The sequence below is a fragment of the Motacilla alba genome, chromosome 4A (assembly GCF_015832195.1).
Source record: "Motacilla alba alba isolate MOTALB_02 chromosome 4A, Motacilla_alba_V1.0_pri, whole genome shotgun sequence".
NCBI classification, from domain to species: Eukaryota; Metazoa; Chordata; class Aves; order Passeriformes; family Motacillidae; genus Motacilla; species Motacilla alba.
In genome coordinates, this window is record NC_052045.1 from 8,942,892 (window position 1) to 8,958,468 (window position 15,577).

Below are 15,577 nucleotides of genomic sequence, written 5' to 3' on the forward strand. Positions count from 1 at the left end.
AGCTTATCAGGCTGTACATTAACCAGGTAGGACAGGATGACCAATTCAAGGCAGAGAATATCACTAATCTCCCTCATCTGACGTGTCCAACACCTGTCACAAGATCTACTCCAGGACAAATCAAAACAATTGAGTCGTATCTTATTTTCAACTATACTGTTAGCTGCTTTGTAAAATTCAGGTATTCTTTCACCTAAACTTCACCTGCCTGTAATCACCTTTATTAGCTCTTACTTCCTGCTGTTTCAGTTAAACATAAAAAAGTTCAGTATTGAATGCTTCTGTTGAAAATTACGCAAGGGGTTTTATGAAAGATGAGGCATTTCTATGCATTGCCTGGAATCCCTGGATTAAGAAGAAAGGGCTTTATATCATAATTGCTGTATTGTATTTCAAGCAGATGGACTGATTTAATAATGGACCTTGTGTACTTCTGCTTTAAAACCAGCCTGCAGGATTTTGACTTCAGCATTCAGCACAAGGTACACATAGGTCACATATTTTCAGTAACAAAGCATTGTTCAGCCCACTTCTCTTCATACCAGCTCTATGAGGAGGCATTTTCACTGGTTCTGTACAGAAAATTAGATTTGATAGGAATATCTGCAGTCTCAGGGCCCAACTTCATACATATCAGAGTAAACAGTGTTTCCATAAAAGCACCCAGCCTCTTGAAACAGCATCTGGACACAAGAGCACACCTCAGGTTCAAACTGAAAGGTGTGAAATTATACCAGAAATGTTCTACAGTTCCATTGCTGAACTGTATAAATGCTGCTCTTAATGCATCTTTTCTTTTCATCTAATAAATGTTTTAATTGCCAAAACATTCTGTAACTTTCATACGTGGGATATGACATTTATATCTAAAACAACTAAAATCCAATCTACAAAGCCATGCATTTTAAAAGTTTTAAAGCAGGCTGTTACATGTATCTTTAAAGATTAGCCTTCAGGATAATAAAATCATATTAAGCAGTCCAGTGTATGAAAAGGTGGGGTTCATATTAAATGTGCTGACAGGAAAAAGAAATCTTCCCTGTGAGCATGGTGAGGCTGTGGCAGAGGTTGCCAGAAGAAACGATGCCCCATCCCTGGAAGTGTTCAAGACCAGGCTGGACACTGCTTGGAGCAGGTGGAAGGTGCCCATGCCCTTGGCATGGGGGTTGGAACAAGATGATTTTTAAGGTCCTGATCCAAACCATTCTATGATTTTGTGAAAAGTAAAATTATTATTAAAACACCTGAAATCATGTTCTAAATAATGTCAAGTAGGAAACATATAGTTCTCTTTGGGTATGAAGATTACAATGATGTCTCAATGATTTTGAAGTGCATGCATATTTTATTAACTAACAATGCTTTACATGGAAGGAGGACTTGGGAGAGAAAGCACATCCTCTGTCAATTTCAGTCAATACAGGTGAACGCCTGAAGCAATTACAGAAATGGAGTATTTATTTGTTCTTGGTTATTGTGACAGCATGTTGATAAAACACTGGAGATTTACACTGAAGGAAATCTTTTGTTTCTTCTCCCCCGGATTAATAAAAAGAAATACTTCCTCACCTGTCAACAAAAGGCCTGTCTCGTGGGAAATGGGTTCTCATGGACACAAAACTGTGTATAGATTGACAGAGGGGAAGTTTTGTTATCTTTAATCTGCAAATATTGCATAGAGAAAAAACACCCTTGGTATGTCACATCAGTGCACCTGAAAACATTTTACACTGTCACCAAATGCAATATTCCCTCTTCATTATAACTGTATAAAATACTAAAGGGGAGACTTAAGAGGGGCATAAAGGCTCTCCAAAATAGTCAGAAAATATTTCTGTCAAGAAAATAACATTTTTTTAGATAAAAGTAATAGATTAACAGTACTTTGAGTAGCAATCATTTGTCATTCATGACCCTGAAAAGGCACTCAACATCTGAACATATGAACAGAAAGACTGATAAAACCTGGCTTAGAAGCCTGTAGGAATCACCAGTATTGAAGACTGGGGAAAAACCTATCTACCACGAACAATTACATTTATTCTTTTTTATTACTATTTATTAGAGCAGAAGTTACAAACATGGGTAAGACCTTACGTAATGAAGGCAACATTTTCACATTAACTTTGTCTACTGACATGTAATAAATAAAGCATAATAAAATGAAAGCTGTAATGATCAGTGTATTGAACTTCAAACTCTGTACCTTGCTAATGGACTTTGTCCAAAAGCAATTGTGGCTGTTATCTAGATATAGCCAGATGAATAAATATGGATATAATTCAAGCTCCTAGACTGCATTTTCCCATTTTTATCTACATGCAGCACAACCCTGACAACATTTCACAATTCCTCTGGAAAGCATTTGTAGGCAAACTCATACTAAACAGCTACCTCACTATATGTGCCTTCAAAATTTTGTGAACTGTCAGCCAGCATTTACATGGGGACTGTCAGCAGGCTGAGATGCACTGCCCTTTCATTATCCAACACCCAGAGCTTTGCTTAGACAACCATTCCAATTCCTGGAAGCACTACACTGAGCATAAGTTCAGTGAAATCCTCCCAAAAGCCAGCAAGTTTTCAGAAACACCTCTAGTATTGTGAATACAAAATAAGGATTCTTCCAGTGTGGTTTTTCCAGAAGATGGGACTTTTTTCCACATTTGGAAATCTATTATGTCTCAAAATTGAGTATAAATGTCCCCCACACTTTTCAGTTCCAGCAATATAACAATCTGATAGAGGAGGCACTTCATATGCTTGCTCTAGGATTGACAGTTAGGCTTTTTTTCCAATGACTCATTATTAGTAAATACTGTATTTTACATGATTCTCTGCATTCAAAGTGTAATGCTCCAAGATCTCAGTCGGTGTCCTTTCAAGTTCTTTAGCCACTGGTCCATGAAAGTTTGTTCTGGCTCTGGGGAAAGTTTTGGTCCAAAAGTTATCCAAAAGGCAAACACAAGTTCTGCTTCTGTGGCTCACTTCACCAGTTAGATATTCTAACCAAAGGAATTATGTGAGAAAAAAAAAATCAAAAACCAACCCAATAGCTCATATACCTTTTAATGATCAAAGGGCTTTCTTCTCCCACTTGTTTATAAAAACTTCAGAGCTATAATACAGTAGCTGTTCAGCATCCTCTTCTGGGCTCTCCTCCACAGAAAGTATCTGAGAAGGGGTTTGTCTGAATTATCTCAAGAGGAAATAGAGGGCATCCTCTGACATCTGCATCCGTCTCTCGTCTCAACATTAATTTCCTCTCATCTCCTGTAGATAAGAAAAAGGTACTTGAAATGAGGCAGGCAGGGAGGGAGGGAAAGGGAGATGGCTGTAAGGGTAAGGCTGTAAGAGTATCCACTGGAAGCACAGTAAATTGTAAAAAAGGCTGTAAGGACAGCCAGTAGCAATCCTGTATGAAAATCAGATGTATTTTAGCTATGTAAAAATTTACTCACCTGACACAGTACTTCCTACATAGCTGTGCCACACATTGAATTGTCTATCAATGTTTTAGTTGTCTAAAGCATGTTGTTACCAAAATAACCACTATTTGCTAATGCCCAGGACAGACACTGTGCTAAGTGAATTAGACAAATATTACTCTTGAGCTGCAGCTGTGTGTTTCAGAGCTAAACTGAACAAACCCTTAATTGCAGAGAAGTTGCACTGGTTTTTTTTTTATGCCATGCTTATACCTTTTAAAACCAAAAACCATTCATCAATGTAAGAACTGTGGCAACCTCACCTGCCACAGACCTGTCAAATTCAGTCCCCTCAGCTGTGGTGTCCCCTCTCTCACCTCTCCTCTGGAGGGTCTCCTGAAGGGGTGAGCCATCGTGAGAGGTAACATCTGGTGCAGCCACAGAGGTGTGATGTGTCTTGAATTTCACTTTTTTGTGCAACATTTTCTTACATTTTCTCTGTATCTTTCTGAGCGACTCCAGCTGCGTGCAACTGTCCGTCTCTGAAAAGCCACATTCATCAGATAAAAGATTAGAGGAAAGCTTTTTTCGCTTTTTCTTCATTTTATGAGCATTTTTCTCCTTTTCCCTGGATTGTCTCTCACTTTTCTTTCCTTCATATCTTAATTTACTACTAGACCTCTTGCATGACTTTTTAAGTTTATGTTCACACTGCCTTGCCAAGCCCTCATGGACAGAATTAGAACAGGAGTTACATTGGCTGATTTCCTTCTCTTGACCTTCCAGAGCTACATTTTTATGGTAAACCAGTAATTCTCTTTCCCCGGCTCTTGCAGACAAGCACCCTTTTTTACAACTGCTGTAAATTTCTTCATACCTTCTTTCTGCTCTCTTCACTGAGCCACCACATGCCTCTCTAAGGTACTCAGAATCACTGATCTCTTCCAACAAATCCTTTAATCTGCAAGCAGATCTACATGTTCCATATGGTACAGTGCCTTCATCTCTACCATCTTCTTGTTTGAATTCCTCATTATGAGTAACAGTAGTGCACTCCAAAGAATGATTCAGTCCAGCATGTGGTACATTATCAACAGTGAGTGAGTCATTCCTCTGCACCTGCAGCTTTTTTGCAAGCTTGCCCCCATGGACCTTGCTTTCTAACACTTTGTCTGTTGACTCGAGTTCCCCAAGAGTGATCACCAGCCTATAATTACTATCACTACTACAATTTCTCTTGTGGAGGTTTTGTACAGGACTCAGTTCTCTGAAGTGCTGACCGTGTTTGTCACTCAAGCCGGTGTCAAACCCACTACCATCATCAGACACCACTCGCTTCCACCGGGACTTGTTCACAGTGGTTTTTGGCTCTAAGCAAACCCGTGCATAGTGTGGTGTCTGATAGTAGTTTAGTAAATAATGGATGAATTCATCGGTCTCATAAACCTTTTGTTTTCTGCAATCATCTTCCTCAGCCACTGTCTGCGTGTGAACTACATCCAGGGCTGGGCGGTGCCTTCCACGGAGAGGTTCGATGACCCTGCCGTCCTGGGTGACCGTGATCAGCAAAGGCGCGCAGCCTCTGGGGCAGGAGTTGCACACATCTCTGCCAGGCAGTCCAGCACAGCTCGGGGCTGCAGAGGGATCATTTAAAACTGTCCTGACTATGTGACAAGCAGGTGCATGGAAGTTACTCACATCTCCCTCCTCACAGCATAAAGCACTACCTTTTTGGGTGAGCGGGCACTTAAACTCCTTACGTTTCAGCTCTTTGTGCGTACGATAAAGGGAGTTAATCAGCTCCTGCTGTATGTCTTTAAATGCTGTTTCAGAAAATGAACTGTCCTTCTTTACACCCAGTGAAGGATCCACTTTTTGACTTGCCAACTGCGAAACCAAGAAAATAGAAATTTATTTAACACATCATGTTCATAATTAAGAAGGCAATGTCAGATGTAATGGGGCTCTAAAATTCACGCAGAATGGCAAGGGTACCCTCTGACTTCCACTCACAGTAAATTACAGTCCTTTAGAAATCTTTTACATTAAGGATTGAGAAAAATACACAGTTGTAAAAAGCTGCAAGCAAATTTTTCTTTGCAAATAGTGGAGACAAAGCTATATTAGAAATTAAACCCCCTGTTTTCATTTGAAACCTTTTTTGCCCAAAGCACTTAATTAAACTTGCAAACATTAATCTGTGTGCAAAACACTCAAATTTTTATCACTTCTCTGCTGATTTTCTCAAGACATTATCTGAATCAAATCAGCCTGGTAATGAGTGCTGGCCAAGAAAAAAGAAGAGGCTATTAGAAATCAAAAGGGTATAATCTGTGCCAATTTAGTTCAGTCACTTGTAGGCCTGAGACCAAAACAAGCAGAGAGAGTATCACTTATGTCCCCACTCCAAAATTCCTTGCTTGCAACACTGGATCAAGTCTAATAGAGCCAAACCAGCCTTTCCAGCCCTATTTTTTACTCAGTAAAAACAAGGTCTTGAAAAAGCACCAAAGGCAAAGTTTCTGGGTAAGAAAGCACTGTTTGCTCTCAGGGCAAGACTGAGAGCAGACTGTCACAAGACCTGGACCTCAGGCCTTCTCAGTGTTCAGTCAGCCCCAAAGCAGTCTTCTGAATAGCATCAAGATATCAAATGCCTAGTGAATTATTCAAGCTCTAACAGATATCTTTACAAGTTTAAAATACGTTTTAAAACAGTCTTACTTTCACACGATTTAACAGCACTGTAAGCAGTCTGACAGACTCCACTCTTCTCTGAGCTAGCAGGGATTTCCTTTCTTCCCATTCAGGCATATTCTCTGGCCAGTGCTGCTCTTCAGCCGGTACCTTCTGCTGCTTTGGGGGATGTTCCTCATCTCCATCTATCTGCCTCTCTTCTCTCCTCTCGCGCTTAGCTTTCCTTTTTCTCTCTTGAACTTCTTTTCATCACCACGTCTTTTTCTAGGTAATTATCAATATGGGACAATTTAGATGACACTTGCTTTACATTGTGCATCCTGGGGAATGGGATGTAAGTCTTTGAAGTGCTAATAATAAGCAAACAGTCATCAAGAATCACATGTGACTAACAGGGAATGTTGTTTGCTTAAATAACATGTTTTAAAAAAACATAAATTACACACACCCAACTGATCCCCACAATTTTACAAAGTTGTCTCTTCAAATGGTCTGTACTCTTGGGTTTTCTTTATAAGCACTGCCAAGACAACAGCATCACATGATTGTTTGTCCCCAAGGACACAACTAGAGACTAATCATTTGGATCTAATTCTTAAATTAACAAATCTCCCCTACAGATTAGCATGAGGGTCCTATTTAAGAGGTATTACAAGAGTAATTCAGGGGTTATCACTGAGCAAGGCTTACCCAGAGCCAAGGCCTTTTCTGCTCCTCAGCCACCCCACCAGTGAGGAGGCTGAGGGTGAGCAAGGAAATGGGAGGAGACACAGCCAGGACAGCTGATCCCAACTGACCCAAAGAATATCCCAGACCATATGGCCTCATGCTCAGCAATAAAGCTAGAGGAGGAGGAGGAAGGGGGGGCATTTGGAGTGACGGTGTTTGTCTTCCCAAGTCACTGTTATGTGGGGTAGTGCCCTGCTGCCCTGGGGATGCTGAGCACCTGCCTGCCCTGGGGGAGTGGGGAATGAATTCCTTGGTTTGCTTTGCTTGTGTGCCTTTGCTTTACCTATGAAACTGTCTTGACCTCAACCCTCAGTTTTCTCACTTTTACCTTTGTGATTCTCCTCCCATCCCACTGTGGATACGGGGAGGGACTGAGCAGCTGTTGTAGGGCTGAATTACCAGCTGGGGTTAAACCTCAACAGGCTAGCACCACTTTTTGGAAACTTTGCCCCGTAGGAAGTAGCTCTACCAAATAATCAACATGACACATCACAAAAACCTCCAGAAAATTCAAGGAGCAGTGTTCACACAAATGAGTGTTTAAAAACATTTTTTTTAAGAAGTATTTGAATAAGGAAGAATTAGCAATGCAAGCATAGCAGTGCTTTTAGAGACCTAGCATTAGATTCACTATGCTCTGCATTCTAAGTGTCTGTTTTTTCCAAGAAGGTGCATAACATGATTGATTACTAATGACAGTTTAGGATGCCATCCAAACACATTATCTAAAGAATGAAAACTTCAATATACTACTATTACTCATATGCAAAATTAAGAACACTGCACTAAAGATATCAACATTAAAAATGGGTAAAGACAGAAAAGTATTAATTTCATAGCTTTGGACTTTCCAGTCAACTGGGAGGTACTGAGAAATGTACATCACATTAATTTTATTTCAAGGCATAAGGACATTGATTTAAGATGTTGCAGCATAGAGCAATACAAAAAGCCCACATTGAGAACCTTAAGGAATTAATCCTCAGAACAATTTGAGAGCAACAACTCTCTGATTTCACTGTAGGCCCACAGAATAATCCAATCTGAAAGGGAACCTTGGCATATCTCCAGTCCAACCTTTCTCATAATCCAGACCTCTGCATCTGATGCCTTACATGCAGAATTATCATTATGGTTTCCTTTCCAATATATAAACTAACAACTACATAGTTTTGTTTTAATTTTTCCAACTCCTGTTTCCTCAAAGCCTGGATTTTTACACAGCCACTTTTCCTGTATTTTACTTGGTATGAGGAACTGTAACAAATCCCAAGAAAATGGGACATTCTCTAAAAATATACTCTCACCTTTCAACCCCCTCTCTTTTTTTCCCCCCTTTTTCGAACGTGCTCCTGTTCTTGCAGCTTTAGTCTTTCCAGGCTTCTCTGTCTTATGGCTCCTTCACTAAAAATATCTGGTTTGTTTTAAAAGCCACCTGTCACAGAAGAAGCAGAATCAGATTTAGCAGCCCAGTTTGCTGGGGATTTATAGAAACACAGACAACCTGCTGAGCAAATGAGAGACCCCAGGTGAGACCAAAATACCACTACACTGGTGAGAATGCCTCTCCCTACCCTGACATAGCAGAACTTCTGAAGTTCATTCTGGGTTGTCAATCCAGCTCAAACACCCCTCTCTCAAATGTCTCCTCCTGCTGTGACATCAGGGCTCACAATCTGCCATCATACCTTTGAGCAAACTCGTTCCTGGTAGGCTCTTCTGGGGACTCAAAGTTCTGCATGTTCAGCACAGCATTCCTAGCTGCAGGAGTCATGCAGCTCTGCCAAAACTAGAGTTCACTGACTCTTAGAGCAACATATTTTGGATCAAATACTTGTTTGCTTGTTTAAAAATTGATGGATTCTGTTGATGTGTGCTGCATTTCATCAGCTTCAAATGCCCAGATGTGAGCACATTAAAAGAAAACACTCAAGTAAGTTGCATCAAAGTCTATCTCTAAAAAAAAAAAAAAAAAAAAAAAAAAAAAAAAAAAAAAAAAAAAAAAAAAAAGCAGCATTATTTCCAGCATAGAGGGATATTTCAGGGTCACAGTTTAGAAACTACCAGCTGGGAGAAAAAAATGAAACAGGGTACTCCCTGTAAGTGCTTATGGAGGTAAATCAGTAGGCTGCTGAAATTAAGCTTACAGGTTGCACATTTCCTTTTATAATGCCACACTAGGCATAACGCTTCAGAGGATTCATCTCTCAACATACTTAAACAAAAAGGTACAGAGAAGAGGATACCCTTTTCTAGCCAATTCACCAGGCAGCTGCTACACCTACTTTATATTTAACAGTAAGAAACTAAGTATCTTTCAGAGTCTCATCAGTTCCTGAGATCATCTCCCAATTTCAGTGCCAGCTACACTGAAAATATTGACAACCTTTAGCTTACCAGAGAAATTTTTCAGGAAACCAAAACAGTATAATGCTGGGTTTTGATTAAAGGAGTTAAGTTCAGATACTTGAACTCCATATATCAGTATACCTACATCTAGTACAAACAGAACAGTCACACTGGGTTTTTTTGCCCCTCACGTGGTTAATTGTACAAAAAGTTTACAGAGAGGCTTCCACTGGTTATCAAGGACTTTTCAGGCCTAAATTTAAGCAAAAAGAAACAGAAGTTGGCAAACGACCATCTGTGCCAGTTTCTTCCACAAAGGCTCAGCACCTAGTTACAAGTAAAGCTAAGTGTATTTTAATGCTGTCCATATGCTGTATTTTTCTTTATTTTATAGACACCATTTTAACATAAATACAGACTAAATCAAAGGGAGAGAAAAAGACACATATGCAAAGAGAACTGCAAGACTGCCACATAAAAGCTGCAGCTGAAGAAACATGACCAAAAAGTTTGTAAGATGGTTTTCACAGGTTGTAAACTATACTGTTATTACTTGAAAAATGCCTGTTTGCTTTCAACATGGGAATGTACAAGGGAAGACAAGCCCAGAAACTGTTTGATAAAAGAGGGTGACTACACTTTATGGAGAATGACAAAGAAAAAACCCACATATGTGCTGGAGAAAAAGCTAGTGCCATTAACATTAAGTAACCAGGAATCTCTGGCAGCAGCAGCAGCTACAGCACAGAATTGCTCCTCTTAGGGAACTGCAGCCAAATGCACTCAGAATTAACTGTAAGTTTGTCAGGCAAGGCTGAATCTCTCAGGATTAATCTGTGCACGCAGCTGTGAATGTACACAGACACACCTCCAGTGTCTCATACAAGCAAAGCAGATACACAAAGCACTTCCTACAAAACTGAAGCAGTGAGTAATCTCTAGAGTCCTTTCTGCCCGCTGTGCATTAAGATAAAAAGCTTTCCACCACGTTGGTGCCAACCAAACTTCTGCCACCCCACCAAGATTTGTGGTGCAGCAGGTTAAAACATCCAGGACTCTGTGGTTACAGCCTGCAGAGATATGAATGTCAAGCCTGAAGACCATCTGGTGTACACAAAATCTTGCTCTGTTTTGCAAGTACATCTTCTATTAAACCAACTGATGTATTATCCTGCCCTTGCAAATCTTCTTTCACTTACATCCTTACACCATCACAGCTGCAACCATCTTCCTACTACTGCAATAAATCACCTAAAAGCCCTAAACTCTCTTCATAGAGCTGAGTAAGCTACAGTGGTTTGCTAATGCACACCATTACCCTGCTCCTCCTCACTTGTGCTCATAGCCAGGAGCTCTTCAAGCACCAGAAATTTATTTCTCTCTACATAACAAGGCATAGAATTATTTGCTGGCTGATCCACTGAATTCCTGCTCAGCAGCACGGCCTTTTGGAATCAACCCTGACATATCAATAAACCACTACCTTAACTACATGCTGCAACTGACAAATCACAAAGAATTTGACTTTCAACCCCTTTATCAAATTATTATTTCCTTTTGGCCACTCTGCCATGGTAAAAACATTTGGAACACATCTGCTCTTGCACTAGGATTTACTACAATAACTGAGAGCTGAACTGTCCTTATCTCACAACACCCTAAATTGTGTCACCTAAGTTCATACTTTAACTCAAACTTACACTTCTGGGAGAAATTAACAACCTGGCAACATCTAACCTGAAACACTCACATAGTCCATACGTGCACCATGCAAGTAGTGGGAATAATTGTTCCAAAGGTACCCCTCACATTTGCTCACTGTACTGGTAGCTCAAACAGCTCTTACCATCCCCAGTTTCCCAGCTGGTCACTCATGCCAGGCCTTGGGCCATCACAACAGTTTCAGAGACCATACCATCAACCAGGTCAGAATAAAGGGTTATCTTAAAGAGAAAAAAAAAATCGTATTTTCCTAGGTTACATTCCATGCTCTCATGGACAGAGTAGTCCCTGAGCAGTCCCACCAGCAGAGGTGGAAGCAAGCTCAAGGCAGAGGAAATATTTTAATTCTGCAAGGTGAGTATGTAGGAGCACTATAAGCTAATGCAATGTAGCAACTGTATTGATCCCCAGTGGCAGTTTATCAGGGGAAAACAGCTGGAGTTGTTTGGCCAGGAGAAAAAGAGGCTTGGGGGGATCTCATGGCTCTCCACAACCACCTGAAAGAAGGCTGGATCCAGGTGGGGGTCGGTCACCTAGCTCAAGTAATGTGAGAGGAAATGGCCTCACATTACTTCAGAGGAGGTTTAGATTGGATATCAGGAAAAACTTCTCCACTGAAATGATGATCAGGCATTGGAAGAGGCTGTAAACACCATCCCTGGAAGCCTTCAAATGGTTTGTGGCTATGGCACTTGGGGACATTGTTTAGCAGTAAACACAGTAAATGTTATTGGTTAGATTCTGTGATCTTAGAGGGCTTTTCCAACCCTAGTGATTCTATCACAAGCATTTACCAGAAAGTCACTTGGAGAAGTTTAAAGAGCTTTAAACTAATTTTTAACAAATGAGATTATCCAGCGTCCTCTATGCAAAATTAACAGAAAAGGAGCGATGATCAGAAGTGCCGCTGCTCTCACGAATATTGCAATGAAGGAGCGTTTTGAAGCTAACACTCCCAGCACCGCTGTGCTCCACGCTGAGGTGAGGCTAAAACAAACCCCCAGCCCAATGGATGGAGCCACTGAAGGCCGCGGTGCCCCGGGCTCCGACAGCGCCGCAAGCGGGGCGCCGGCAGCGCCGGCCGCGGGCACCCGGCGGGCAGGGCCCAACCCTCGGCGGCTTCACCGGGAGCCGCGCCCCGGGGAGCCCCGGGCAGGTGCGGCCCCGGCTCGGGCTGCCCGAGCGCCGCAGCGGCCGGGCCGGGCCGGGCCAGCCCCGCGCCAGGAGCCCCGGGCCCAGGCCCGCCGCGCCCTCCGCACGGGCCGGGCTCCTCCGGCCCAGCCCGCCGCCGCCCCCAGCGCCGGAGCAGAGGGAGGGTCGACCCGCCCGTCCCGGCAGGCCTGCGGGCCGCGGGCAGCCCCAGCGGAACCGCCCCGGCAGCCGCGACAACTTTCCCCGGCGGAGCGAGCCCCGCGGCCCGGCCGGCCCCACCCGGCCCCGGAGCGCCCTCCGCCGGCAGCGCCCCGCGCCCGCTCCCCCGGGCCGGCCGCCCTTACCCTCCGGCCGCCGCGGCTCCGCCAGACTCCGGCCGCCACCCGGGGCGGAGCGCGGCGGCGCCCGTGGGCCCGCCCCCGGGGCGCGGCTCCCCCGCTCCGCCCGCCTCCGCCGAGCGGTCCGTGCGCTGTCACCGGCGCTCCCGAGGAGCGATTCGCGGGGCGAGTGCCGGGAGCTGCCAGCGGCTCCTCTCCCTGCACGGCCTCCCTGCCGCCTGCTGCCGGCATCTCCGGCCTGTGGGCATCGTGTGTGCGCATTGTATTAAAAATAAGACAAAGAGAAAAAGTTACTCCTCGAGCTGCCTCGCTCAGGCAGAGCAAAGGCTTGGTTGTGGTGCGATACCGTGTTTTCCTTTGTCCTGTAGCAAAGGCAGTTTATCCACCACTGCTCACGAGTTGGAAGCGTGTGAGGGTTTATGTCAGCCTTTCCCGGGTTTAGCACTGGCTTGTTGGTGTTTTCCCTGTGGGAAAGCGCTGTCGTGTCTCTTGCACGGTACAGCTGTCAGCTCCCAATGGTGCAGTGCTCGCCCATGTCCCGCTGATGGTACCCTCCCCACTTCCTTGGTTGTTCTGAATTTAGCATCCCCGATTCAAGCCATTTTTTTCAAATACTGCCTCAGATTTCAGTTTGGTTTTTTTTGTCTCTTGTGGTATTCTAAATGCAATTGTACAACCTTATATATATATATATATACATATATATATGTATATACATATAAATATAAATATATATATATATACACCTTTTATGCCCTTTGTCCACCTTGTTCAAAACAGACCCTTTACCTCTTCTCCTGGATCCATACAGTTGTGACCAGGATGGATGGTGATCGTGGGATACACACAGGGGCTGCAGGCAGAGGGGATGTACCAACCATTTCCACTCTGCAATGGTCCAATTGCTATGTGTGCAATCACAACCCGAGACCAATGGGTACACATATATTTACTGTGGGAGTGTATTTCTGTTACAATTTTGTGTGCCTAAAAGCATGTTTGTGTTTTCTCACTGTACAAATGGATAAGACAAAGATACTATGTTTACCTACTAATTATTGTTCTGGTTTGGATGCCTTCTCCACAGTTGTTGCTTCTTGTGCTTCAGCTTCTATGCTGACATTTGTTGGAGGGTTTTTTATCTTAAAATATAAAATTGTGTTTTGGTGGTACAAATTTCCAATATACTCTAAGTTATGTGATTTTTTTTTTTCCTTCTGCATGATTTTTCCAAACCCAAACAGGCAAACTGGCCTTTGAGATCACTCTGCAGCAGCAGGGTCATTGTATTCCCCTACTGCTTTTCCAGGCAGGGAAGTTGAGAAACTTTTATGTTTTAGCTCTTGAATAAAAGGTTTGATGTGGTCATACAAAGCTATTTCTTTCAACATCTGAGAGTGTGCCCCCTGGATGTAGGAAACCACTTCCTTGCCTGTAATTAAGCAAATTACGTGTCAATAGAATCTATTTTATATTCTGTATTTCAGGGAGCAAGCCACTGTAAACTGTGGTCTTTTGCCATTGTGGAATATCCCGCCTGCTGGGATCGAGCACAGAGCTGGAGCAGTGTGGAGGGTTCCTCTGGGAAAGGAGTCAGGGAATGCCAGAGCAACATCTCAACCAGATGAGTTTGCTTTAAAGCCTGGCAACCAGGGCACATAGACAAACTTCTCTGGAAGCTTCAGGATTAGGCTGGGGAGGAAGATGGTTGGAAGAACCTCTGAACACGAAGCTTGTTTAAATACATAAAAGCAATACTCTTGGCTATGTTTCTGCTTGTGGCTTGGTAATGTCATTCCAGGAATTAAATCTGAATGTTACATACTGCTTAAGCAATTTTAAAGCTAAGATAACTTTCCTGATTGAGAATGTAGGTATAGATCCACCACCTCTAGGCTGTACAGTCTGTAGGAAAACCCAAACCTCCGAGTTGTATTTAATTTTGGAATAGAAAATTGAAACCTGTTCCAAGGGACGGTAAGAAAACTCACATAGTTTTGTTTCGTAAATAGCAATGATACAACATTGCTTGTGTGTATTGTAGTGGGTGATTTTGCTTAGAGGGAAAGGAGAGGAAGGAGAGGAAGGAAGGAAACTACCTCAAAGATGATCTAGTTCCAACCCTCCTGCCATGGGCACAGACACTTTCCACTAGATCAGGCTGTTCAAAGCTCTATCCAACCTGACCTTGAACATATCCAATTTTTTAGTATATGACTGGTTTTATTTTGGCAGGTCCCTTTACAAAGGATAAAAACCAACAGACTCACACCAACCACCTCCTTCTCCAAGGATTGCTGCAGGAGGCTGAGGTCAATTGGTGATTCAACTTATCAGCCAAAACAAGTATGGAAAAACTTGCCCCAAAATGAGTAATGGAAATGGGAAACTGTATGGAAAATACCAGTGCTCAGTAAGAATCTTAAGCTGAGGTTTGTCTTGTGCAGATGAGGAACAAAAGAAATACCCTGGAAGAAATATCACCCTTTTCTTTGAAGTCTTGAAGTAATGTTTGAAATCTTCTGTTTCCAAGCACTGATCATGTGCAGCAAGTTATACCCATTAACTGTTGTTTTGTTTTTCTCTTCCTTGACGGTTAAATGCTTTCTTCTCACCAAGAAAATACAACACCATAAGTAGCTGAGTTCCTGGAGAGAGAAGCAGTTCTAGAGAGATGTCTTTTGGCTCTTTTATTGATCTAGGAATAGTCCATTGGATCAGCAGCAGAGCATTCTTGCCAGAGGCAGACTAAGAGTCATCTGACACTGTTCTGTTGGGTGCACTGTAAGAAGATACTGAACGTAGCTTTCGGTTTGACTGGAATTTTTCGGTTGGTTGTTTTTGTTGGTTTGCGGGTTTTTGTTTGGGGGGAGGGTTTTTGGTTTGGTTTGGTTTGTTTGTTTGGGGTTTTTTGTTACAAGAAACAGAACATCCTGTTTTGAAGCAAATCTCTGCTACTACCTCCGTACTGGCTGTTATCTCCTCACTCCAGAGATTCTGGTCTCAACTTGTATCCCCTTTCCACTTTCGTCTCTCCCCTTCCTGTGCTATTTTATTTTCCCTCGGGCAACACGCAAAGAAAACCTGAAATAATTGACCTCGTAAATCTTATTAATGATGATCACTCAGTTACTCAGTTCCAGTGTGAACACAGAGTGCTTCAGG

At 42.7% G+C, this 15,577-nt stretch overlaps 1 protein-coding gene across 10 annotated transcripts; it reads right to left on the reverse strand.

Annotated features, from left to right (window-relative positions):
• Window positions 1-1,325: 1,325 nt before the first annotated feature.
• LOC119712886 (A-kinase anchor protein 17B) lies at window positions 1,326-12,478 on the reverse strand. 10 transcript variants are annotated; one of them, XM_038164694.1, is made up of 7 exons: window positions 12,419-12,475; window positions 11,047-11,143; window positions 8,159-8,286; window positions 6,150-6,386; window positions 5,189-5,315; window positions 3,806-5,062; window positions 1,326-3,273 (listed from the first exon to the last, which is right to left on the reverse strand). In XM_038164694.1, exons 4-7 carry the CDS (start codon window positions 6,237-6,239, stop codon window positions 3,137-3,139), a joined length of 1,611 nt encoding a protein of 536 aa, XP_038020622.1. In that variant the 5' UTR covers window positions 6,240-6,386; window positions 8,159-8,286; window positions 11,047-11,143; window positions 12,419-12,475; the 3' UTR covers window positions 1,326-3,136. The 10 variants fall into 10 exon arrangements, with proteins under 10 accessions (XP_038020622.1, XP_038020621.1, XP_038020623.1 ...); XM_038164693.1 differs by having other exon boundaries at window positions 5,156-5,315; XM_038164695.1 differs by having other exon boundaries at window positions 3,806-3,970; window positions 4,306-5,315.
• Window positions 12,479-15,577: the final 3,099 nt, after the last annotated feature.